General features: G+C 41.6%; 1 protein-coding gene across 2 annotated transcripts in view; it reads right to left on the bottom strand.

Annotated features, from left to right (window-relative positions):
* Positions 1 to 24479, bottom strand: part of NHSL1 (NHS-like 1) — a 146248-nt gene extending 121769 nt beyond the window's left edge. For both annotated transcript variants that reach the window (XM_010844220.1, XM_010844221.1), the window contains exon 1: positions 22783 to 24479. In XM_010844220.1, coding sequence (XP_010842522.1) covers positions 22783 to 22984 — 202 coding nt within the window. In that variant the 5' untranslated portion in view covers positions 22985 to 24479. The remainder of the gene's footprint in view (positions 1 to 22782) is intronic.
* Between the last annotated feature and the right edge of the window lie 2109 nt (positions 24480 to 26588).

Genomic DNA, 26588 nt, shown 5'->3' with positions numbered 1-26588 from the left:
TGCTGCTGCTAAGTCGCTTCAGTCGTGTCCGACTCTGTGCGACCCCCATAGACGGCAGCCCACCAGGCTCCCCCATCCCTGGGATTCTCCAGGCAAGAACACTGGAGTGGGTTGCCATTTCCTTCTCCAGTGCATGAAAATGAAAAGTGAAAGTGAAGTCGCTCAGTCATGTCTGACTCTTAGCGACCCCATGGACTGCAGCCTACCAGGCTCCTCCGTCCATGGGATTTTCCAGGCAAGAGTACTGGAGTGGGGTGCCATTGCCTTCTCTGAGTCATGTGAGAGTTGGGCCATAAAGAAGGCTAAGTGCCGAAGAATTGATGCTTTTGAATTGTGGTGTGGCAGAAGACTCTTGAGAGTCCCTTGGACTGCAAGGAGATCAAACCAGTCAATCCTAAAGGAAATCAGTCCTGAATATTCATTGAAAGGACTGACGCTGAAGCTCCAATACTTTGTCCACCTGATGCGAAGAGCTGACTCATTGGAAACGACCCTGATGCTGGGAAAGGCTGAGGGCAGGAGAAGGGGAAAACAGAGGATAAGATGGTTGGATGGCATCACCAACTCAATGGACATGAGTTTGAGCAAGCTCCAAGAAGATGGTGAACGACAGGGAAGCCTGGCATGCTGCAGTCCATGGGGTTGTGAAGAGTTGGACATGACTGAGCAACTGAACAATAAATGTTCATTGTACTCCAGTACTTTGGCCACCTCATGTGAAGAGTTGACTCATTGGAAAAGAGTCCGATGCTGGGAGGGATTGGGGGCAGGAGGAGAAGGGGATGACTGAGGATGAGATGGTTGGATGGCATTACCAAGTCAATGGAGATAAATTTGAACAAACTCTGGGAAATGGAGAAGGACAGGGAAGCCTGGCGTGCTGCAGTCCATAGATTCTCGGAGAGTCAGACATGATTTAGCAACTGAACAGCAACTAATCATTGCTGCTGCTGCTAAGTCGCTTCAGTCGTGTCCGACTCTGTGCTAGTGAAATTCAAAACTTAATCCCTAGGAAGACTAAGTGAATGAAGCGGGCCAGGGATGATGCTTGTTTGAAGAATTTACAGTCCTCTGGACAGAACAAATGTCCTGCCTTTGCCAACCATGACTTTAGAGACCCAACTTCTTCACTCCCTTGTAGGATTACAACATTCTGCATCATGTTAAAGTTTAATATTATTGTCTCAGACAGAGGGAGTGGTAGCCACAAGTACAGCCAAAAATGTTTAGATACTCATGTCTTCCAAACCACTCCAGTGCTATTTCATTTGCCTGCTAAAAAAATCTGTTTGGTTTCAATAAAATAGTAAGGATGTGGGTAAATTAGGAATTAATTTGCATAATACATATAACGAGTGAGTCTAGATGGGGTCAAAATTGTACTTTGTTCCTGGCAAAATGGAAAACAAAATTATACAGGAAAAACAGGCAAACCATAGTTTAGTTGTTGTTGTTTTTTTTTAATGCATCCTGATTTTGACTTTTACTCAAAAAGCCAAAGATGGAAAAACCATTTTCCATACCCATTTGAGGATTTGTTTCACATCAACTAAAAAGGCACTCAATCAGGCAAGGTCTGTTTTCAGACCTGTATCTTTGGCAGCAATGGAGACGCAGACATACAGAACAGACTTGTGGACATTGTGGGGGTAGGAGAGGGTGGGAAAACCAGCATGGAAACACGTATATTACCAAACGCAGAATGGATGGCCAGTGGAGATTCACTGCGAGGTACAGGGAGCTCAAATCAGATGCCTTGTGGCAACCTAGAGGATGGGATGGGGTGGGAGGTGGGAGGGAGGTTGAAGAAGGAGGGGACATATGTATACCTGTGGCTGATTCATGCTGATGTATGGCAGAAACCAACACAATATTATAAAGCAATTATCCTCCAGTTAAAAATAAATTAATTATAATATATTTTATAAAAGTCAGAGGAGACCGAACACATATTCCCCATCACAGGTGCTCCTATTTCCACTACACTGCCAGAGACTGAAGATGTTGAAACCTTGTGAGACTGTTTGTATGAGAATGTCCACAGAAGAAGCCATGCTGGTGGCCAAAGCTGACTGACACCATCTGAACATCTTACCAAAGTATTAGTCATTCTCATCTCACCCACTGTGCTAGGATACTTCAGTTCTTACCAATATTCAGAATTTCTCAGAAGAAAGAGATTCAGTCTGGGTTTTTCTGCATATTTATCACTCCCACAGACCCAAAGAAAGAAGGAAAAAAAAAAAAGATAACATAGTACCTTTAAACTGGCTAGTTTAAAGCTACTATTGGTGGCCCTTATGGTGAAGAACTTGCCTGCCAATGCAGGCGATGTAAGAGATTCGAGTTCAACCCTTGGGTCAGGAAGATCCCCTGGAGGAGGGCATGGCAACCCACTCCAGTATTCTTGCCTGGAGGATCCCATGGACAGAGAAGCCTGGCAGGCTACAGTCCAGAGGGTCGTATAGAGTTGCACACAACTGAAGTGACTCAGCATGCACTGGTCACAGTGCCCCAGTCTGGCCACCTCTGTAAGCAGCTTGCTCATCATTAGGAAAGTTGGCACACAGGACTTTGTTATGGACACTTCCTCCTCCTAACCTCATCTAACCTGGTATCCTGTTTGATTTTTGTGCACTCTGCAGCCAGGGCTGACCAACCTGATCCTAAGGACAACCTTTATCCTTTCCTGCAGTCACTTTTCTTTCAGGAGACCTTTGAATCCTGGCTCATTAAAGACAGCTAACTTTGTGCTGAACACAAACCAACCATGAAGCTCCAGGGTGTCCTGCAAATACTGCACTGGGGGCTCTTGAATGGTTTCTGGCTGTAGGTAGCCTCTTTAAGTCACTGTATTTCCTCCTGGAATCATGGAAAGTCTGCTTTAATTGGCCAGTTTAAAAGCAGTTTTTAGAGTTATTTCATTTTTTTTTTTTCCTTCAGAGCCAAATCTAGACTTCTTGACATCACAACCAAGAAGGAAGCCCTCATTTGTCTCTTTATCATGAAATTTGTCGCATTCATGAAACCCTAGCTCTTCTAACACTCAATGATTTCTTTCTTTTTTTCTTCTTTTTTTAAGAACCCTTGGGCCCCTGCGGTTCTATGTCCCTAGGGAATGTAGGATAAGTGTCCACGTTGACCTGAGCTCTTACATCATCCTACAGCCTCTCCTGTTCCTCTTAGATGTGCAGAGATTCCTTGACTCCATTGCTGTCCACTGGGCTTCAGTCCACCCCACACAGGCGCACAGGATACTTCCTAGGCAATGACAGGAGGAAGGAGCCTTTAATGTGAAACCTCGCTCCATTCAATCCAGACAGAAGAAGCTTCAAAAGGTTGTGCCAATGGCTAAGATATTTCTTCAAGTGACAATATTCCTTTATAACTTTATAGTAGTTTGTTTTTTTCTAAGTCAGACTTCCTAAACCACTGTCATACCTACAACATCTTTCCAAAAGAGCCCCAACTGCTCTATTCTCTCCCTGAGGGGAGAGGAAAACAAAACAAAACACATGTTTCTACTTATGTAAGAAACTCAAGATAAGAATAAACCCCAAATTCCTCATCCAGCAATAAATTTGGACTTGAACTCAATTCTCTTCTGCAAATTTTCTGGCCATTTCCCTTTAAGCCACCCTATCAGTAGGCTTTGTTCCATAATCCATATGGTCTCCTAGCTGCACCGTCCTAGATCAGACTGTCACTGTCTGGAATACAGCCCTACCTTCACAGCTTGTTTGTTTTTTTACTTCTCTGAAGTCACCCTTGACCACTCTTCTCTCCCCAGCTTTACTTAGGTAGCTATGATAGGGTCACAATTCTGTCTGCCCATCTCAAATGAGTTACTTGTTAAAATAAGGACTTGCTCATGCACACCTACTTCCAACCCTTGAGAAGTACCTGAAACACAACAGATGATGAGTGCTTATAGCCTAAACCAGAATTACCATCACTCTACTATTTCATTCAAAAGCAAACAGAGGAAAGTGTGTAAAATCTGCATGAGCTATCTATCCAACAGCACAATGATTCCTGTGAAAAGCCATAAAAATATTTAACATATTCCTTAGAATTAGATCCTACTGCCCCACACACAATTGTACTAAAACTCATCATTAAATAACAGTTATTAAATAGTTGAACATACGGTAGAATTTTTATAAATCACTTCTTTTAAGACTACTAGTCCAAAGAGGCTTCATTTTCAAACATAGATGCTATTCTCTTTCAAGGCAAGTTCGTCAGAACAAATTCAGAAGGCAGTTTTTCCTTCTCTCATTCAGCCTAAATTAAATATTTGAAGGATGATGGAAGTAGAAAAGGAAAAAAAAATTTTTCTGGAAGTATCCATACAAGAATGCTGAAGTCAGTGTGTCCAGCTGGAGGGAGTACACCAAAAGATGTCATAATACTGACCCCAGATCCCCTTTCTTGGTGCATTTACAATGGATGTAGTATAGAAGCAAAATAAAACCACTAGAATGTGAAATTTTATTCTCTTCAAGGTTTACCATTGTCAGGGCACCAAATATGTGTATATTTTGGAGCATCAAAATAACCTCACATCCTTTCATGCTGTGCATTTCATCAATGTGCTTGTGAAGGGACTGACTCCAAACATACACATTTCAATGGCAACCCTTCCCACAAAACTCCAACTAACCTAAAATAAAGAGGTCATTTGTATCATTTTCTTCTAAGCATCTGAGTAATGTGAGGAAGTTAAAACATTAGTCAACCTTCAACTATAGAAACAGGTGCAACACAAGATCTTCTATCCACAAAATCACGGTCCTAAATCATTCTAAAGAGAAGTCAGACTACAAATCAACAGAGTTCAAGATCACGTACCAGCCAACCAGGAGGAACACAAGTTCAGCCACAATTTACTTATTAATAAAACATAAGCCCGAAACCAGAGACAGTCACTGGACTATAATTACTTAATTACTTTTAATCATCAAGCAATATCATAAACATTAAAAGGTAGATACCAAGTTAAAATGCTCAGGCTCCTGAAAATTTCTGCATAGATAATTAAATAGTCTAACATTTAAGTTACTTAAGATTTATAAATTTAAAATATTTTGATTTATAAAATATTTAAAAAACTGAAAGCTCTGTATAAAGAGCTAGAGAATCTCCATTTAACAAGAGTAGTTTATCTCTGACGTCACCACATTCTGCAACTTCTGACCCACTTAGACCTTGCAGACGACACTTGAAGGAAAGAGCTAACCATTTCCCTTTCAACTGTCGAGTCTTCTGAGTAGCCAGGCAGTTGGAAAATTCAGGAATAGCAAGTTATTTCAGGACCCATAGGATTTACAACACTAATGGTTTGAGGAAACCGCAGCATTTAGGCTCCTTCAGTCTTTTTCTCTGTCCTTAGGAGTTTAAAAATAAGCAGGAAAATGGTTCTTCAAATTGGCAGACCAGTTTCAGGGTGGCTTCTTGCCACAGTGCAGGATAATCACAGAGTTACATGATCCACAGTGGGTAGAACATCCCACAGAAGCAGCTCTTTTCTGATTCTCCTCTTTGATCAAACAGATTTGAGCCTTTTCCATTTTTATTTTTGTTTTACCTCTTCCTCTCTCCCTTCCCGCCCATATTCTTTCTCTCTTCCTCTCTCCTCTCTCCTTTTCTCTTTTTCCCCTCTTCTTCACTTAACATCTAATAGAAGTCACCTACAATTCTCTTGATGGAAATAGCTGGCATTTACTTCATGCTTTATTTTTATTTAACACATCTCAGCAGATTCAGCTGTTAAGGATAATGAAAGTCTACAGTCCCTCAAGAGGAAAAACGTCTGTGTCAAAACCATAATACAAGGTTCACAGTTTTAAAATACACTTATTTCTCTTGAGGCAGGTGGGTTTCTGATGCTGTAAGTTATTCAACTATCTCTAGGGCCTTCAGCTCATACCAAGGAAAGGCTGCAGCCTGGGACCCTTGGGGTCTTCGGTTTGTTTGCAGGAAGGGGTTGTTTGTTTCTTTTCCTTCAATTCCTTGAAACATGAATGAATTTGCCTTTGTAAGCAGAAGCAAAGTGACCCAGAAGAGCCTGTTTCCAGGGTGAATGCTGTTCCTCTTTTGCCTTTGCCATCATCAGTAAGCTGCTTGTCTTCGACACATCTATTTAGAAAACTTTCATTGTGACACAGAGTGGGCGAAAGACTTCCAAAACCTGCTCTCTAAGGTCAGCAAAGGAATCTGTCACTAGACCATCACAGGTAAGTCAGGAATGCCAAAATTAAAGAAACGAATAGAAAGGAACACAGTTGCAATAGTATTTAAAAGAGGAGAAAATAACACAAGGGCACAACCTAACTGGGCTTGTGCCCTTGGGCTCTTGGCTGTGAGGTCTTAAAGCAAGCAAGCTCACTTCCCTGGATCCCTGCTTCTCGTCTGTCACACCAGGTTATCCTGGAGATTCCTTCCAGCCCTAACAAATTACCTTTGTTTTTTTAAGGTAACTCTTAGATCTCTTCACAACTCCAATTTAGGAACTATATTCAAATATTTACTAAAATGCTCTCAAATGGCACTGAGAAAAAACTCGTGGTCGGTCATTCCTTCAGTAAGCTCTCTCTCAAAGAGTTGCTAAAGCTGCTTTCTCTAGGTATAACCACAACAGTAAGAATTCTTTGAAATTTCACTTCATCAAAAATGAAAGACATCTTTACAATTGTCATCTCTGAGACTTTACAAACACAAAACAAAGTAACTATGCTGGATATCAAAAGTTTTTGATATCACAAGTGAGCATCTTTCATCAATTCTCTTATATTTGGAGAAAGAGAGGATAGCAATCCCTACCGAAACTGCTACTTTTCTGTAGGCCTCATTTCTTGAGTCACAGAAAAAAAGTTTTCTTCTACATCTCTATTTTCAATTTTTCAAACTGCACCCAAACATCTTTGCAACTCTCCTATGTATAAATCAAAACATTCACTGAACAACTACTGTAAGCCTAGGATGCAAAATGAAGATTATTCAACACAGACTATTAAAAGGTCATATTAGTTCCAAGGATTGGGAGATTAGTGGTTTATTAAGAAAGTTATAGAAAAGGCAGAGAGACAAATCAGCTTTTTCAGGCACACTTTATATAATTCTCATTTGTGTTCAGGAGGATCAAACATCATTTTAAGCGGCCAAAAAGGTTTAGTAGAGTAGAACCAACTTCAGATAATAAAAATATGTCTTATCATCACCATCTTTTAACTTTTTTATAAGCAGATGATGTGAAGAAAAATACGAAACTAAAGATATGGAGAGGTCATTCCAACCACATGAAAAACAATACACACACACACACACACACACTTGGTGTCCATCTATTAGTCGGAGAAAAGAGTGGCAAGTGAGAGCTCAATATGTAATTAGAGAAAGTGGTTAAAGATGAAACCAAAGCTTAAAAGTGATGTTGCTTGTTTTAAGTGAAACAATACAGTAATCCTACTTGGAAACTCAGAGTGATTTTATAGATGTGTTTAAAATTTAACATTTACAATAAGAACTGGGATGCCCAAATATAGTCACAATTCCATAACATTAACACAAACATGTGCTTTATTTAACTGTAGTAAAAAGAAAAGCCAACAGAAAAAGATAAATGTGGGAAAAACATATTTACATATTACAGAACATTCCACTTATCAAGAGACCATTTTTCTGAAAAACTCAACCATTCAAAATGTGGTCGAGACCCAAGAAGTCAAGATAGTCTCTGACCAGACAGCAATACTCACAGGATCGTGGTTTAGGATCTTATTATAATTCTTCAGTCACTAATACTCCCAGGATCATGGCTTAGGATCTTATAATCCTTCAGTCACTACTGCTGTAATAAGCTAGATTGCCCAGACCTTCCACAGAAGGTAACATATTAGAAACCCCATAGCAGAGACTGGTGGGTACAAGAGGCAAGCAAGACTACAAGAGTGGAAAGGAAAGCTCATAGCTTTACAGCAAAAGTGGAACAAGAAAGCGGCAGACCGGAGACCCACCTTAAGCCCAAGCAAGGATCCCTGCAAACCTCAATAACCACCAGGGTGACACCAGATTCTTAAAGGGTCAATGACACTGACACCAAGGCATCAAAACAAGCTTCAAATGTCCTCTGAGGGTTGAGCAGAAACACTACACGGAATCATGCCGAGAGGGAGGGACTAAGTCATGAGAAGTGAATCTCAATCCAACTATACCACTATCATCTGTAAGGCTTCGGGCGAGCCCCTTAATCTCTCAGGACAGCTTTCAGGGGGAGATGTCCCCATCCTACCATCTCACAGGACTATCAGAACAATGAAATGAGACCAGACGTGAGTGGGCACTGGGTAAACCGTGACCTGCAAACAGACTCTATTTGCGGAGCAAACTTCAGAAAGATGTTCGTTAATTTTTTAATTGTTTTAGAATTCTGAACAACGAATGGAACAAGCTTCTGTTACAGAGAAATAAAAATGAAAGGCATTTTCCTCTAACATTTTATGTAAGCTAACATGTAGTCCATATGAACACAATTTAGAAAGGATCTCTAACCAACTGTCAGGGTTTTACAGTAACTTTATGTTTCAAAGAAAATGCAGCTTCTTATCCAGTTCAGACACAGAATCTCTGACACATACAGGCTAGAGTCCAACAATTTGAAAGTAAAGTGAAATGGACTGAACTTCTTAACTAATTTTCCTCTATGGGGGATGGATGGACAGCAGGCCAGGAAGCATAATGCCAGAGAAATCTCCAGATCAGGGCAGAAATTCATCAGACGTTGCTATTCATGAGTTTTCCCTTGGGCCGGTGAGCAGGTGCAAGGAAGCCATGGAGTGCATTAGCAGGCTGTGCACGGCTGTGCTCAGGCAGGGAGCAAGGTCCATGCTGGAAATCACTCGGTCCTGCCTGCAAGTTTTCAAGCACAGCATGGCTCTGGGCTGGGGGCGCAGAGGGAAACCTAGGAGAGGGCTTACTCTGTTCTCAGACCCAGTGGTGTTCTGATAGGCACAACTCATCTGTACTGCATCTCAGGATGCTTCTGGTCAGTGAGGCCTCCTACAACAGGGACATGAGGATGGACTATCCACAGAAACTGCATTGCCATTTGTGAGGGAGCAACCTGGTACACGGCATAATACAGCCCTACTACCCGGAGTCTACTGAAAGCATGATTTCGCCAGAAGTCTGTGACTTCATAGGGAATGATAAAGCCAGTTCAGCAGGTCGGGACTGACATTTTCTGTCTAATAGAATAGACTAGAATAAAACAGAAAAGAGAGAGAATCACGTGTACCCATACTATAAGGGTAGTTTCGCAAAGCTTTCCTTACATTTTCTATAGATGTATATATGTGTTTATATGTACATGAACATATGTGTGTATACACATCTGTTGTGTAGATTAGGAACAAATGTAAAGTGTATTTGTTGCTTTGGACACAGCCAAAACTTTTCAAAGTCACTGACAAACAACTATAATTAAACTTCTCAGGCACTGAAAAACTCAAAATGTTCACATCGTAGATTTACTGTAGAAGATTATTTTTCCCATTCCAAAAAAAAATTTGTTGGCGAGAAACCTTGCTCAACTTTCTCAGAAACCAGATGAAAACTTACAATTGTGTTTTTGTTCAGGCCTTTATTAGTTGGAACCTAAACATAACCTTTAAGATTTCTAAACGCAGTTACCTAACTTCCCTGGTTACAATGACATGAGCACACAGAGCCACTGCACAAACTAACACAAACCCCAGCGTGTGGGAAATAACCAAGGTCTGATGATCCAAAACGAGGAAAGGAAACTCAAGTCGCTCAGTCGTGTCCAACTGTTTATGATCCCATGGACCGTAGCCCACCAGGCTCCTCTGTCCATGGGATTTTCCAGGCAAGAGAACTGGAGTGGGTTGCCATTTCCTTCTCCAGGGGAGATGATCCAAAAGAATGCTGAAGGAGTGCAACCCCAATCTCACCAGCTTCCTAAAGCACACAAGAACATCCCAAACGCAACAAGCAAGCTCAAAAAAGTCTGTACATATCAAACAGAACTGGGATCCTTAGAACAGAACCACATTCATACTTAAGGGCAAAGAACTGGACGTGGAAGGGTAGCAAGGAAATAAAAAAGGACTTAAACGATCTTTTTATAGTTGGAATACAGTATGTTGATTAACTCTGCAATAAAGTTACTTTAAGGTGAAAAATCAAAGTTTTTTTTTTTCCAGGAAGTCAAAGGACTCTATGTACTTTCCATGGGTGAAAAAAAAAATTATGTAAATAAATAACCACCAGTCAAGATGACCACAGCAACCAAGCCAAGAACCAGCCCCAACCACCCACCAAGGTCAATTCACAAATTGCCTTTTGTATTCTTTGTAAAAGAACCTCCAACCACTCAAGACTGAAGTGGTACACACCTGTGTCCAGATAGGAATTCTGGTTTATCTCAAAATGTAATCCAGAAACACCAGATACCCAGCTTCTACTTTAACTGAGGCATTTCCAGTTACAAAGTGAAAGAGAACCTTCAGGAACACAGGCAAAGGAACTGTAACAACAATAAAACATATTTATTCTCACGTTCTCTTTTTAAAGTTTACTGAAAAGCAAAAACAAAAATCAAGTGATGTAGTTTATGAAATCTCAACTGCTTGTCGCTTTCACTTATAAATGGGTTTTCCTTAGAGCAAGGTAAGCATTTATTAAACCCAAATCTAACAGTTTACTTGTACACTGAAATTTTAGCCAGTAAACAGATTAGCCTTTACTTTTACCCCACACTTTTCAACCATGTACAAAAGGTTTATTAAGCTATGTCTTAAAAACAAACATATCTTAACTATTATAAACAATCAGTCCTGCGAGGAGCACATTCAGAAACATGTCTGAGTCCCACTAGACTGCCACCATTACTTTACAGATTTAGGAGATGGAGTCAGAAAAGTGTTGGCAAAAAGAAGGCGGAATAGAGAGGTATGGAGACCTATCATCTCTTCTCTCCTTGTATCTCATCCCTCCTCCTTACCCACCCATCTATTGCCATCTCCTTCGGTTATCTTCCTTTCAATACTGCCCTCAACAGAACTTTTTTGGAAAATAGGAGGACATGAAAATGGCAGGGCAGAGGCACTCCTCATTCCACCAGTCTCCATGAGTGCCTGCTCTAGGGAAGGTCATGGGTCAGGTCACTCTAGGTCACTCGAAAGCCAAGCCACCTTCACTCCTATGAGAGACTTCCTCCTCCTCATGGTTTTTTCAAGGTTGATTTATACCAAGTCTACAAGGCCATAGAAGCTCTCAGAACACAAGGATCCACAACCGATGCCCAGATCCAAGGAATCAGTCTAAGTAAAGGACAGTGCAAAGGGAGGGAATTAACTGAGGAGCCCGGCCAACAAATCCCTCTGCTCCGGGGAGATGGTCTCAGACAGCTGCTCAGCCAGGCAAGCACTCACCATGCATTATACACGCTTACATAGCCAAAATGTGATGTGCCCAGCACAGTGATGGGTTCTAGCAAGAACTTAGTAAACAACTGTTGACTTAATGTCTTTGGTGACTAGTCAGTCATCAGCCATAAATGGCAGCAAACACCCCGAGATGCTGCATTGGAGAGTCAGAGAAGAGGTGCTGCTACACGACACACAGGTGTAAAAGGTGACTTTTCTTCCCTCAGGATTTCAGAGTTCAGCAGGGTACTACTGCTGTTAGGACCATGTGACAAGAGATGTCAGCAGAAGTCACGCCAGATGGACTCATGGCTTACACGACCATAGGTTTGGTAGAACAAACGTACTTGCAAACGGTAAGTGCCAAGTCTGTCATCAAGGGACGGGAGAGAAGAATACTTAGATCATGTGCGCCTTTCTATTGGCTGGTAAGTAGTGACAGACACTTGGAATAAAAAGTTACTCACAGCAGTCAATACTTAAGGCTCAGTTTTGATGAAAAGATCAATTTCCTATAGGTGGCTTTGTGTGGGGCTGCCGGCACTCAGCAACCCCAGAGCAGCTGCACCCAAGTTCAGACTCTAGTATCCTCAGACTATAGCCCCATCCTCCACATTGCAGAGCATCACAGGAAGGGAATACAGCTGCGGAGGGCAGCATCCTTCTCTGGGAATCCAGCTTTATGGTGGGACCAGCGCTCCTCAGCCTTCACAGTGCTCCCCAGGATGGCATGGGAAATGCGGAGACTGTTCAAGTGCCAAGCATGCAAAGATGTGGCAACTTTAAATAGGGTCCCTGGCGATTTTTTCAGGAAAGACCTGAAGAAAGCAAGAGAAGGTGAGAATAAGGTGTACAGCTGGGAGTCTAGGAGGAGGGCAAGGTCAAGTTGCACGGCCTGTCCTAACAGCAGCAAGGAGTCTGGTGTGACGTAGAGGAGAGTTGAGGGGAAAGCACAGGTGATGAGGTTGGGGAAGCAAGGGGGTCAGAGAGCCCACCCCCGTAGGGCCTCCGAGAACACTGTAAAGACGCTAGTTATTAAACTGTCTGAGAAAGGTTTTAAGCAGTGAAGTCACAAAGTTTGACTTCTGTTTGATGTTTTACAGGGTTGCTGAGGCCGCTGTCTTAAGACTGCCTGGCTTGGGGTGAGGGTGGGGGTGGGGAGGAGAACAACAGTGAAAGAAGGAAAACCGGTTAAGAGACGGCAATAGCCCCCATCTGCCTCTCCTTATCAGACATGGCATCATCCAACCCACACCTCAGCCCTGTTCCCTAAGTCAACGTTACTCATGGTCAAAACAGCCAGGGTCAAACGCTTGTACGAAGTGTCTCATACAGGCATGGTGTGCGTGGAGTAACAGGACACAGCCGACTGCCACCAAAATTATGTTCCCACAAACTGCACCCTCTCTCTCGCCTCACTCGGAAAAGTCCGGAGTCGGGAGCACGTTAAGATTACATTCAGCAGTATAATCGACAAAGCAAGCACACAGTGCCACCTAAGACCCACCACACTTCACGCAAATCCAGAGTACTGTTTGGCATGTGGGCCGGGGTAAACAGCACTATTAAGAGTGTCCCAGGTGAGTTATGCTCACCCCATCAGCATCCCTTTTCTGGGTACTTAGCCTTGAGGATAAAAAAGATAAGGAAGACCTGGTCCCTGCCCTAAAGGAATTCACAGTCTAGCTCAAGACACAGGCGAGTAAACAAATAAGTACAACCCAGTGTCTGATAAATGCAATCACAGAGGTATGTAGAAGGCCCAGAAATAACACAGAGAAGGGAGTAATGTGCTCTGCCCTCCAGGGATCAGGGAAGCCTTCACAGAGTTTTAAAGCAAGTTCAGAAGGTTAAGCAGGCTAGTTACAGGCAGAGGAGGAGACTGGAGCATCCAGACTGACTCAGAGACTGGGAGATGAAAGTTCTGGAGTTGTGAAAGAGCTATGGCTCTGTCTGCTACCTGTGCAGTTAAAAGGAAGAGCAGACAGGAAGGCATAAGATAGAGGAGGGTCTCATGCCATTGTAAGGACTTCATTCCACGCACAGTAGGGGCCACAGACGAGTGACTGAGTTAGACAGCAGTTCCCCTTTATCCACAGGGGATATGTTCTAAGATGCCCCCAAGGGCAGTTCAGTCACTCAGTCGTGTCCAATTCTTTGCAACCCCATAGACTGCAGCATGCCAGGCCTCCCTGTCCATCACCAACTCTCAGAGCTTACTCAAACTCATGTCCATCAAGTCAGTGATGCCATCCAACCATCTCATCCTCTGTCGGCCCCTTCTCCTTCCACCTTCAATCTTTCCCAGAATCAGGGTCTTTTCAAATGAATCAGTTCTTCACATCAGGTGGCCAAAGTATTGGAGTTTCAGCTTCAACATCAGTCCTTCCAATGAACACTCAGGACTGATTTCCTTTAGGATGGACTGCTTGGATCTCCTTGCAGTCCAAGGGACTCTCAAGAGTCTTCTCCAACACCACAGTTCAAAAGCATCAATTTTTCGGCGCTCAACTCTCACACCCATACATGACTTCGGAAAAACCATAGCTTTGACTAGATGGACTTTTGTTAGCAAAGTAACGTCTCTGCTTTTTAATATGTTGTCTAGGTTGGTCATAGCTTTTCTTTCAAGGAGCAAGCATTTTTTAATTTCATGGCTGCAGTCACCATCTACAGTGATTTTGGAGCCCCCCAAAAGTAAAGTCTCTCACTGTTTCCATTGTTTCCCCATCAATTTGCCATGAAGTGATGGGACCAGATACCATGATCTTAGTTCTTTGAATATTGAGTTTTAAGACAACATTTTCACTCTCCTCTTTCACTTTCATCAGGAGGCTCTTTAGTTCTTCACTTTCTGCCATAAGAGTGGTTTCATCTGCATATCTGAGGTTATTGTTGTTTCTCCCGGCAATCCTGATTCCAGCTTGTGCTTCATCCAGCCTGGTATTCCGCATGATGTACTCATCATATAAGTTGCCTTGACGTACTCCTTTCCCGATTTGGAACCAGTCTGTTGTTCCATGTCCAGTTCTAACTGTTGCTTCCTGACCTGCATACAGATTTCTCAGGAGGCAGGTCAGGTGGTCTGGTATTCCCATCTCTTTAAGAATTTTCCATAGTTTGTTGACTTGCCTGTGAGTGTGCAGGAGTCTCCGGCAGAGGCGTGGGTCAGCGGTGGCATGCTGCAAGGTCCAGGGCACTCAGTGCAGCAGTGCCTGCATGGGACCTTTTGGAGGAAGTCGCCATTATCTTCATTACCTCCACCATAGTTTCGCCTCAGGTCAAACAACAGGGAGGGACCACAGCCCAGCCCAACAACAGAAAATCCAATTAAAGATTTATTGAACATGGTCCCGCCCATCAGAACAAGACTCAGTTTCCCCCTCAGTCAGTCTAACCCTTAGTCTAACCCTCAGGAAGCTTCCACAAGCCTCTTATCCTTATCCATCAGAATGAAAACCACAATCACAGAAAACTAATCAAACTGATTACATGGACCACAGCCTAGTCTAACTCAATGAAACTATGAGCCATGCCATGTAGGGCCATTCAAGACAGATGGGTCATGGTGGAAGAGTTCTGACAAAACGGGGTCCACTGGAGAAGGGAATGGTAAACCACTTCAGTATTCTTGCCTTGAGAACCCCATGAACAGTACAAAAAGGCTAGGGTATGAAAACAGTATGAAAAACCCCATGAAAACAGTATGAAAAGATAGGACACTGAAAGATGAACTCCCCAGGTCAGTAGGTGCCCAATATGGTACTGGAGAAGAGTGGAGAAATGACTCCAGAAAGCAAAAGTAACACCCAGTTGTGGGTGTGACTGATACTGTAAAGAACAATATTGCATAGGAACCTGGAAAGTTAGGTTCACGAATCAGGGCAAATTGGAAGTGGTCAGATAGGAGATGGCAAGAGTGAGCATCAATATTTTAGGAATCAGTGAACTAAAATGGACTGGAATGGATGAATTTAACTCAGATGACCATTATATCTGCTACTGTGGGCAAGAGTCACTTAGAAGAAATGGAGTAGCCATCATAGTCAACAAAAGAGTGCTAAATGAAGTACTTCGATGCAATCTCAAAAACAACAGAATGATCTCTGCTTCCAAGGCAAACCATTCAATATCACAGTAATCCAAGTCTGTAGCCCAGTAAGAAGCTGGAGTTGAACAGTTCTATGAAGACCTACAAGACCTTCTAGCACTAACACCCAAAAAAAGATATTCTTTTCATTATAGGGGACTGGAATGCAAAAGTTGAAAGTCAAGAGATACCCAGAATAATAGGCAAATTTGGCCTTGGAGAGAAGCGAAAAGGAAAGATATACCCATTTGAATGCAGAGTTCCAAAGAATAGCAAGGAGAGAAAATAAAGCCTTCCTCGGTGATCAATGCAAAGAAATAGAAGAAAACAATAGAATGGGAAAGACTAGAGATCTCTTCAAGAAAATTAGAGATACCAAGGGAACATTTCATGCAAAAAGGAGCACAATTAAGGACAGAAATGGTATGGACCTAACAGAAGCAGAAGATATTAAGAAGAGGTGGCAAGAATACATAGAACTCTACAAAAAAGATCTTCATGGCCCAGGTAATCACAAAGGTGTGAGCACTCACCTAGAGCCAGATATCCTGGAATGTGAAGTCAAGTGGACCTTAGAAAGCATCACTACGAACAAAGCTAGTGGAAGTGATGGAATTCCAGCTGAGTTATTTCAAATCCTGAAAGATGATGCTGTGAAAGTGCTGCACTCAATATGCCAGCAAATTTGGAAAACTCAGCAGGAGCCACAGGACTGGAAAAGGTCAGTTTTCATTCCAATCCCAAAGAAAGGCAATGCCAAAGAATGCTCAAACTACCGCACAATTGCACTCATCTCACACGCTAGCAAAGTAATGCTCAAAATTCTCCAAGCCAAGCTTCAACAGTAGGTGAACCGTGAACTTCCAGATGTTCAGATGGGTTTAGAAAAGGCAGAGGAAAAAAAAAAAGAAAAGGCAGAGGAACCAGAGATCAAATTGCCAACCTCCGTTGGATCATCAGAAAAAAAAAACCCCCTAGGGGTACCTGAAACCAAGGATAGTCCTGCATCCTATGTACACTACATTTCTTCCTGCATACACGTATAATAAAGTTTAATTTATAAATTAGGCACAGTAAGAGAGTAACAGAAATTACTAGTAATAAAATACTATAATAGAGGTTTAAGAATGTATCTCTCTTTCAAAATATCTTATTATTCAAATTTAATGCTTTTTTTCATCTTAACTAAGCACTTATGACACACTGTGGCTATAAGTTGCAATTTGAGGCGCAACAGCAAAACTAACACGAATTTATTTTTCCTTCTTCACAATTTCACAGATAGAAGATTCCTTCTTACCATAGATTTTGGCAACATCAGTCAGTATAGGATTTTTTTCCCTGTCCTTTAGTCGAGAAGTTCACCTTTTCAGTTAAATAAGGCACTTCATGGCTTCTCTTTGGCTTATCTGAATTGTGAACATCATGACTCTTGCGCTTTGGGGCTATTATTAAGTGAAATGAGGGTGACTGGAACACAAGCACCGCGATACCATGACAGTCAATCTGATAACCGAGACGAGATGGCCACTAAGTGACTAACGGGTGGGATACTCTGAACAAAGGGGTTACTCACATCCCGGGCAGCACAGAGCAGGATGGCAAGAGAATTCATCATGCTATTCAGAACAGTGTACAATTTAAAAGTTATAATTTCTGGAATTTTCCATTTAATATTTTCAGATTACAGTTGACACAGGTAACTGAATCCGTAAAAATTGAAACCAAGGATAAAGGGGGACTATTTATGGGGCTTCCTAGGTGGCTCAGTGGCAAAGAATCCACCTGCTGATGCAGGAGACACAGGTTCAATCCCTGGGTCAGGAAGATCTCCTGAAGGAGGAAATGGCAACCCACTCCAGTATTCTTGCCTGGGAAATCTCAAGGACAGAGGAGCCTAGTAGACTATAGTTCATAGGGTTGCAAAGAGTCGGACATGACTGAGTGACTGAGCATACACAGATATATGGTATTTGTATTTTAAGAAGATCACTCCAATTATAGTGTAGACTCAAGAATATTAACAGCTCAAAGACAACAAGAGTGAAGATAACAAAAGGAGAAGACCTTTCAGAAGGCCAGGTAAGAGCTGATGAAGACCTGGACCACAGTAAAGACGGACAGTGACTGAGTGCAGGCACAACAGACCTTGAGATAAAACTGACAGCACTGGAGCTACCTGAAGCATCTGATAGGAAATACTGTGGTAAAAATAAACACAAACACCCCACTTAATTTGACAGAAAATGACAGCTAAATCCCAAACCTCTGAAATTACATGAAAATATAACACTTTCTATGAATACCTAATTATAGAAATACAAGTTGTAAGAGAAATAAAAATTAACCCTAATTAATGTGCAGTGTCTTTTTAATTACTTTTAAAATAACTGTAAAGAACAATTTCAAAAAAAGTAAAGACAATTTCAAAACCCAGTAAAGACATTTCCATGGAAAACAACACAGGTTATATTAACTATATGTTAATTTTTAAATTAATTGAATTTTTTAAAAGAGAAAAGAACATAGGTTACTCACTTTTAAAACCCAAGCTCTCACAATAAGTTATTTCCTTCATTACTCTGATATCTCCAGTAATCTAAATAAGTACCTAAGTCTCAAAGCAAATGCACAAACTTCTAAAAACAAGAAAATAAAGAAAGGGTATTAGATAAAATATCTTGATAGAACTTCATCAATTTAATAACAAATAGGATCATTTTTGCAATAAGGCAGCAAGACAGAGACTCTAATTTCAAAAGAAAAAACAAAGGTTAATAAAGGGCAGTCTCAACGAACCAGATAAAATATTAAGTGGCATTCATTGTTTGTCTCTTTTACAGAATGTCAGCTTCAGTAGAAAGAAAACATTACATTCACCACACTGAGAATATTCTTCTTATCTCTTTTTATTAAGACACCAAGATAAACTCCATTTTGCTATTTTTCCAACATACACAGTGATCCTCAGCATAAATATTTGTGTAATGTGTAATTTTACTCTCAAATTTGCAGTGCTGCTTTGACAATATTTCCCAAGTTGTTTTTTTTTTTTTTTTAATGCCATGGAGGAAATGTTCTCAAATCTTATAATGTTAAAGATTTTATGATCAAAAATAAATCACAGGTATTTACATAGTAACAGGATCTTGACCTTGCAGCTTTTGGTCTGCCATGCCATTTTTCTCCACTATAATATCTGAAGTCACTGCTAATCTAATTATGCACAAGCATTCTGTATTCTGCGACTGTTTTATCAGCGAGGACATTGGGATGAAATTATTTTAAACACAGCCAATTCCCACACTGGACAATTGATTACCTAGTGTATGGATTATTCATTACCCTTGATACCTAGTAAGGCCATTCTCTGGTCATTTTTGTAGCTTCTGTGAAGGGAGTGAACTGAAATTCAAATGATTCCAATTTTGCAATGTTATTAATACATATGGCAACATCCAGAAGAAGAGAATGAAAGCACCCTTTAAATTGAGGCTTTGCATGTCAATTACCCAATCTGTTGACCTGCCAATACCAGAATCATCAATCATGCCTCTGCACAAATGAACAGAACTGAGGCTCCAACAAAACACACTCTGCTCAATGAGAGGATATCCCACTATAATTCCTCCTCTTTTGGTTTTAATTGAGAAAAGACGAGTAAGCAAGTGAGATAGGGGAAGTACAGAATAAATATTACTGGTCATTAGTCTCCCTTGAGAACCTTCCACAGTACTGGAAACAAAGCAGGAGCTCATTAAATATTATGTAAATCAATGCACAGCTGGAAAACCTTGCAAAACATGAAAGTGCTCCAGATAAAGTATCTTCTCATTCTAAAACTTTTTTCACACTTTTTCACAATTCTCCTGCATTTTCTCTTTAATTCTCCATTAGATGCCTTATTCACTTCTCCCCTGAAGTATGAACTCCATGACTTCAGGGGCCGTGTGTTTATACTTCTCTGTACCCTACACATGATACTCAATGAAAATTCCTTCTAAATTCTCTCATAACTCCACAAGAAAAGTAACAGCTTGTCTCATTTACAACTAACTTCTATTTTTTGACTACACAGGCATCTAGTAAAACAGCACATGGTTCATTAATATTCTAAAGGACACTTGATTATCATGGCTAATTAAGTAAAAATATCATCTGCTGTTATAGCAGATCACATCACCTAAAGACTCTAAGGATGGGTCACTACTGTTACTCAATTCATTTTTACCTTCCAGAGTACCAATGTCAATACAAGAGAGTTTTGAAACTTGTCACGTGCTAGAACATGAGAAAGCACAAAGGTCCTTACTTGTGATTGCTTCAGACATATCAATGTGTATCTTCTAGTTACTTTTTAGGCTCAGGAATTTTATCCTTAGCTTCTTGAATATAATCAGTAACAATGGATTATAAAGTGATAGGACTGTGTACTGATAGACAGCCATAAGGGTAACCACTTGAACACTTTATTCTGGTGTTATTGATAAGCAATCTAATATGGAGATTCACTATAAAAAGCACAAAAACAAAATTTGAAAGAACTGTTTAATAAAATGAATGTGCATCTTATTCAACATACCACTGAAACACCACTGATAGTGGTGATTCAGTAGGCTAATTGAGCAAAGCAATGTGACCTGAAGAAGTAGGCAGAGAGCAGGGCAAGAACTCTGACCTAGCAGCAGCTGCTGGATGGGAGGGAGAGAGCCTGCAGAACCAGACACCCCATCAGCCCATTGGACAGATCCCTTGGGGGTGGGGGTAGGGGGAAGAACACAGACAGGACCACTGACTCGAGGAAGACCTGTTAAGCCGCACTGCCCTACCTCTGGCTGTCACTGCTTGATGGTAGTACATGTCTGCAGAGGAGAAGATGAAGATCAGGTTCTTAGAGACTTGTGTAAATCACAAAAATGTTAAAATAAGGTCAAGGGGTTGGGGAGCAGGCTGAAAGGAAGTGGATTCAGATGCATGAGGTCTAGGCAGACAGATATAAAAGAAAGATGCTATCCAATCCCCATCAGACCAATATGTCTTCAATACATATTTATTTGCAAACAAATCCTAATATGCCCATTGGGTATTCTTGGCACTGACTGATAATCCTTGTTAGACTTCTAGCTTATTTGATGCTCCTAAAAAAACAAAAAATCAACAATGAAAACTAAAACAAAACTCCAACCCTGTATAACTTTTCTGAAAGATATTCCCTCTTTTGATCGCTAAGGATAAACAAAAGTCATTCCATATTTCTCCAAAGGAAAGAATTATGTGGAATAAAGATCAACTGTTATAATGCTCCTGAGGCAACATGTCAAAGTTGGGAGCCAATTTTCTTTTGCAAGTCAAATGTGAAAACAGAATCCAAGACCATGAATTCTGATCTATAGGCAGCTTTTTAAGGATGTCCCCGTAACTGCACATGTCAAAGTGATAATATTATCCATGTCCAATTATTTCTAAGCTCCGTATAAATGTACACACTGTATTATGCCACCATTTATCTTCACGAAGCTATACAATTCCCCATTACAGTAAGGGATAAAGGGCACAATCTTTTGTTTTCTTACATAAACAAGTCCTCCTTCCACAAATCGCTCTGGTCTTTACAATGACTTCTTTATTTTTTACAAGTCAAGTGTACAGTATTTGCTTCATTTCCCAACCAAAACTAATCCATGCAAATTCACAGTTTCTTTCCCTTTAGTGTTAATTTAGATGGAGCATCTATGATAGAAATCCTAAAGCCTCGTGCTCACATGTACACAATCTTTAACAGAAACTTGACAGCGGTTGATTTAAAACAAAACAAGTCATAAAACAACCACCTCTGGCAAAGCCCAAAGGAATTAAAACTACACCCTCTCGCAACCACAGCACTACTGTATCCACCCTTCGAACATTACAACCCACCCATTTACCAAAACCACAGCTTATTCCTGATTTAGAAAAAGTAAAGTTCGTGGACTTACTGAACTACACAACTCCAGCCAGAAAGTATAAATGCCTTTTCTACGCCAGGCAATTTATACACCATCTGAACTAAAAACATCACACTGTGGCTCAGTATCAGCAGACCACTGTGGACCACCTTCTTCACATAATAAACAACTGACATCTTCAAAGAGCAGTAACTAGTCCCTCCTGAGCCACAGTTTAACAGACAAGAGCAAATGGCTTAACCTACATTATCTGTGAAGATGGGTGCGTTTAATTTCCAGTCCATGGAATATAATTACTGTCCCCATAAGCTCATATTTAACTTAGTTGATTCTCTCACATTTCAGCAGTTTCGTTTCCCAAAAGAAAGGGAATGACAGGTCTCTGAAAGGTTTTAGCGAGGTTTCTCTTGGCACGGGAAGAATGTGATAAACAGGGAAAACACAATCACGCGGAATGTCTGGATGAGGTTCTTTTGTAAGCCTTAAATAGCACTCCCCCACTGGGCTGTGCCACTGCTCTGAATGGAGAAACCATTTCAGAGCCTAACAATTCGGTCTGTCCAGTAAACATTCTAGGAGGAAGACCTCAGAAATTCTAAATATAAAACAGGGGTGTGTTTAAGAAATATTGAAATAGTTCCCCTCTTTTCCGCCAGGATTGATATTTTTCTTCACCTTGAAGAAGGCAAAACATGTTAAACCTGAGAACAGAAACTAGTACTGGTCTGAAAAAAAACTTGAAAGAAATCCAAAAACTCCTTTTGGACACGATATCAAGGGTTAGTGCTTCGTGTGTTCATTTCCTTGGTGTCACCCTGGCACCTGTTCATTCAAGCGTTCAGGTAATTCAGTTGTCTTAAAGAAATACGCAGAAAGTCTACCCACGATTCCCAAAGTTTTCTCAGTGCACCGTTTTAGAAAAGACCTCCATATCCTAACTTTCAGTTGTTGTAAAGAGCAGACGATTCCTCCCAGGATGGTGGCTTACCATTGAACTTTGCACAAGTCACATGAGTGTGCGGAAGGTGGGGTGGGGGCGGGGGGCGGGCAGAGTGCTGGGGACACATAACAGCTATTTTATCCTTCTGAGAAGGACACGGTCTCAAGTTGAATCTAGTTTAAGGAGTATTTTTACTTTAGACATGTACACAAATGACTGACACTGAATTCCAACATAAAAACACCACAAAAACTCCAAAAGGGGTCAAAAACTGTGAACGGAAATCAGTGATAGCAACAAAGAACGGTACAGAGCAAACTTCTAAAAACGTGTACATAAAAAAAAAAGTCAAGTCACCTTTTCTGGGCTGGGTTCTGTAGGTCCAGTTTTCATCATCTGCTTCCACCTGCTGCCCACAGACCGACAACTCCCCATCACTGCGAAACAGCCTCTTTGTTTGCCTGGACAAGGAGGAGAAATTTATCCAACTCACAGCACGTGAGAGGGAACCTGGGTTTGACTTGAGTCTAAAGGAACCTGAAGAGCCTTCCTTTTTCATCTTCTTTCACATCAAAGTCGACTACAGAGAAAGGTCAATCCAGCCAACAAAAACCTCGTTTTTTCAAATTGTCCCAGGTCCTTTCCATGAACCTCCTCCTTGCTACTTAGTCAGACAATATTGAGAGTCTGAGTCTGCAGAAAGACTGCTTCTGTGTCATCCAATTACAAAAAAAAAAGGGAAATGAGAGTTTAGGGGGAAAAAAAACGTTTTTTCACATTGTGGTACTTGGTTTAAAGATCAAGAATATCCACAGTCTCCCTCCACCCAATAAAAATGACTAAAAGTATAATTTTAAAAAAGAAGCAAAACGTTCATTTCAGGAACGCTTGTCAGGACTTGGCGAAGAGCAGGACCAAGGCACTCCGACTCTTTGGTGTGTACCTAGCATCCCGTACTGTAATCCTATTCCTCTCCCAGGCATCTTTCCCCGCTCAGGCAGAAAGCCAGCCGTCTGCTGCAGACAGAAGGAACTCCTCAGGCTGGAGAAAAAGATTCAGCGTCAACTCAGGTACCTAGTTTAAAGTTCACCCACACAGGTGACTTGGGAGAAATCAAAGAGTTCGACTCACTGGCCCCAGCTCAGTGCAGAGTCGTAAATCCCCCACTTGCCCTCCTTCCCGTCTGTGAAGCGCCCAGGAGCCACAGGACTCCACAAACAATAAAACAGGCTGCGTGGCTATTGCTTGGATTACAGAGTAAGCGCTCCTGTGAAAGGCGATAGGCTTTTCCAGACACTGAAGCCACCTCATTGGAGACAGAAAACCCCGCCTCCCTGCAGCCAACACTTCAGAGGGAGCTCTAACTTCTGAACTCCAGCAAAGCTATGAAAATGCAAGTCTGTGTAGAATACAGACTTCCGGACAAATTTTTTAAAGCCAAAACTGGATTATCATCAGACCACTTCTGGAAGTGGGATTTTTTTAGAAGGTGCCTTCAAAGATGATGTAGTTAAATTTCATCAGCATTCCTAAATGGATTTAAGAACGTCATCATCTACTTCCAAAGGGGATGAAACTGACCAAGCTATGATGTCACTTGCAGCTTTCTGTGAAGGTGAAGTGCAGCCATTTCTGCACCTGTCTTGGCCTCTCCTATTTTCCACCAGCAGCCAGAGCGTGGGACTGATGAGCCACCTCTGCTTCGCCACCAGCAGCCCCCAGGGGTCATTCCTCTCCTCTTTGAATGATCATCCTATCACAGAGAACCATCATCTGAGAGCTACTCTGGTAACAATTAGCTGCAGGCTCGAGCCCTTTGTAAATCTTAATCAGAGCATGCAAAATATCTAGAGCCACATGTTGGAATGCATTAGGGTGCAGCATTTCACCCAAGGCCAGCATAATTCCACAAACCTAGGGGTGTGAAGAATTTCTGCAGCTTTCTATCATAGAGACTTGGGTCAGTATCCTCTCCCAAGAGAGTCATTCAGAGTAAGGACACGTAGAAAGCTGGGTCCATATCTCACTCTCCTGTACTCGTTTATTCGCTCAGTTGTGTTCGACCTTTTGTGATCCCAAGGACTGTAGCCCGCCAGGCTCCTCTGTCCATGCAATTTTCCAGGAAAGAACAGTGGAACAGGTTGCCATTTCCCCCTCCAGGGGATCTTCCCCACCCAGGGATTGAAGCTGAATCTCCTGCATCACAGGTGGATTCTTTACCACGGAGCCATCTAAGAACCCCCTTCCTGTACTTAGCATTGAGCATTAAGCAAATAAAGCTAACAAACTGCAATAGAAAACCAAGTTTGACTGAAATTAATAAAAGCAGGATTTTAAAAGCATCATACATCTATTGCAGTTAACTGAGATGGTAAGGAAAAGGCTCTACACGCTTAACAGGATTGGAACATTTATAGAAAAAAACACAGAGCAGCTGCCAAGTGTTCCATGGATGGGCAGCTCATACTACCATGGAAACCATGACAAGGAACAGGCGCTAAGACTCAAAGGCAAAGCTACAGAACAATCCAGGTAGCAAAAATATGGACTCAGTACAAAAGCTCAGTGTCCTCAAGAAATCACGTCGTTTAAATCTCTCAATCTACTGATGGAGAAATTCAGGTTCAGAGAACATATGTAACACACCAGTGTTACTCAGAGGAGTGAGACCTCCACTCTGATCATTACTATAAGGGTCGCACAGAGTCAGACACGACTGAAGCGACTTAGCAGCAGCAGCCTAAGGGTAAAAAATGATATAACTATACATGGCAACAGTGGCTAAAATCAAAGTTCAAATATTCAATATTCTTTTCAAGTCAAAGACTCTGAGAAACTCAAAATAGTAAAAAAACAAAACAAAACAAAAAAAACCAATGGGCCAGAAAATACAAAACATCCCAAATGCTGCTTACCGTTGGCACAGAGGACCCTGTGACATCCGGGTTATTTATTCGTTGAGGATCCATGGACCCCAAACAAGGAACAGTGGTTTCTGGACTGATTTTTATGTCCTACAGTTAACAGTTTTAACACAGAAACACATAAGCCCTGAAATTAACCTTGTGCTGTGCTGTATATTCAGGAAGTACTGCTGAACATTTTCCCCAGCCCGGCGTCCTCCAAGTGTACACACATACACACACAATAGCGTAGATGAACTGGTGTCATTAGCAACCGGTGTGTCTTCCTCCAGTACCTCCTGTTTCTCCACTCCTCTGGGAAGAGGTAGAGGAATATTCACCACCAAGCCATCAGGAAGGAAAACTGGTCCATTCAGGGACTAGACTCATGACCCTCCCTCAAATTAAGCACACACTTATGCAGAACTTCCAAGAAACTTAAAGGTTTCCCATTAGTCACAAGACCAATAGATATGCTTGCATGTAACCAATTCTCCATCTATTAGCTATTCTGTTAGACTGAGCCTTGATTATTAGTATCTTCACTTAAGTAAAAGGAGGTCAAATAAATTAATTACTTTTACAACTGGATCAGAGTTCCCCTATGATCAAAATAAAATACAATGACCTAAACCAGCTTTGGAGGAATGCTTGGATTTTAACTTTTCATTTTAGATAGGTGGATTCTTGATTGCCTCAGATGGTAAAGAATCTGCCTGCAGTGCAGGAGACCTGGGTTCTATTCCTGGGTAGGGAAGATTCCCTGGAGAAGGAAATGGCAACCCTCTCCAGTGTTCTTGCCTGGAGAATCCCATGGACAGAGGAGCCTGGTGGGCTACAGTCCATGTGGTCGCAAAGAGTCAAACACAAGATAGATACTCCAACTAGATAGGCACTCCAATTAGCTTAGAAAAATGTAAGTGAATTGCTTAAAAAGCTGTTGTGTGTGTGCTCACTGGTGTCCAACTCTTTGCAAACCCATGAACTGTAGCCCACCAGGCTCCTCTGTCCGTGGAATTTTTCAGGCAAGAATACTGGAGTAGGCTGCCATTTCCTATTCCAAGGGATCCTCCCGACTCATCTCTTGCATCTCCTGCATTGGCAGGCACTTTACCTCTGCACCACCTGGGAAGCCCTAGAAAGCTCTCGCATTCATTCAAGCTTTATTTGTGCCACAACGATGACGAACCACACCCATTACCTGGACCTATCAAGCCAAGGGCCATACAAAACTACCCCCACCCCAAGCATCGGGGGTCA

The sequence above is a fragment of the Bison bison genome, unplaced genomic scaffold (assembly GCF_000754665.1).
Source record: "Bison bison bison isolate TAMUID 2011002044 unplaced genomic scaffold, Bison_UMD1.0 scf7180017864198, whole genome shotgun sequence".
Classification (NCBI taxonomy): domain Eukaryota; kingdom Metazoa; phylum Chordata; class Mammalia; order Artiodactyla; family Bovidae; genus Bison; species Bison bison.
The sequence above is the reverse complement of the archived record's forward strand: the minus strand, read 5'-3'. Positions and strand labels throughout refer to the sequence as shown.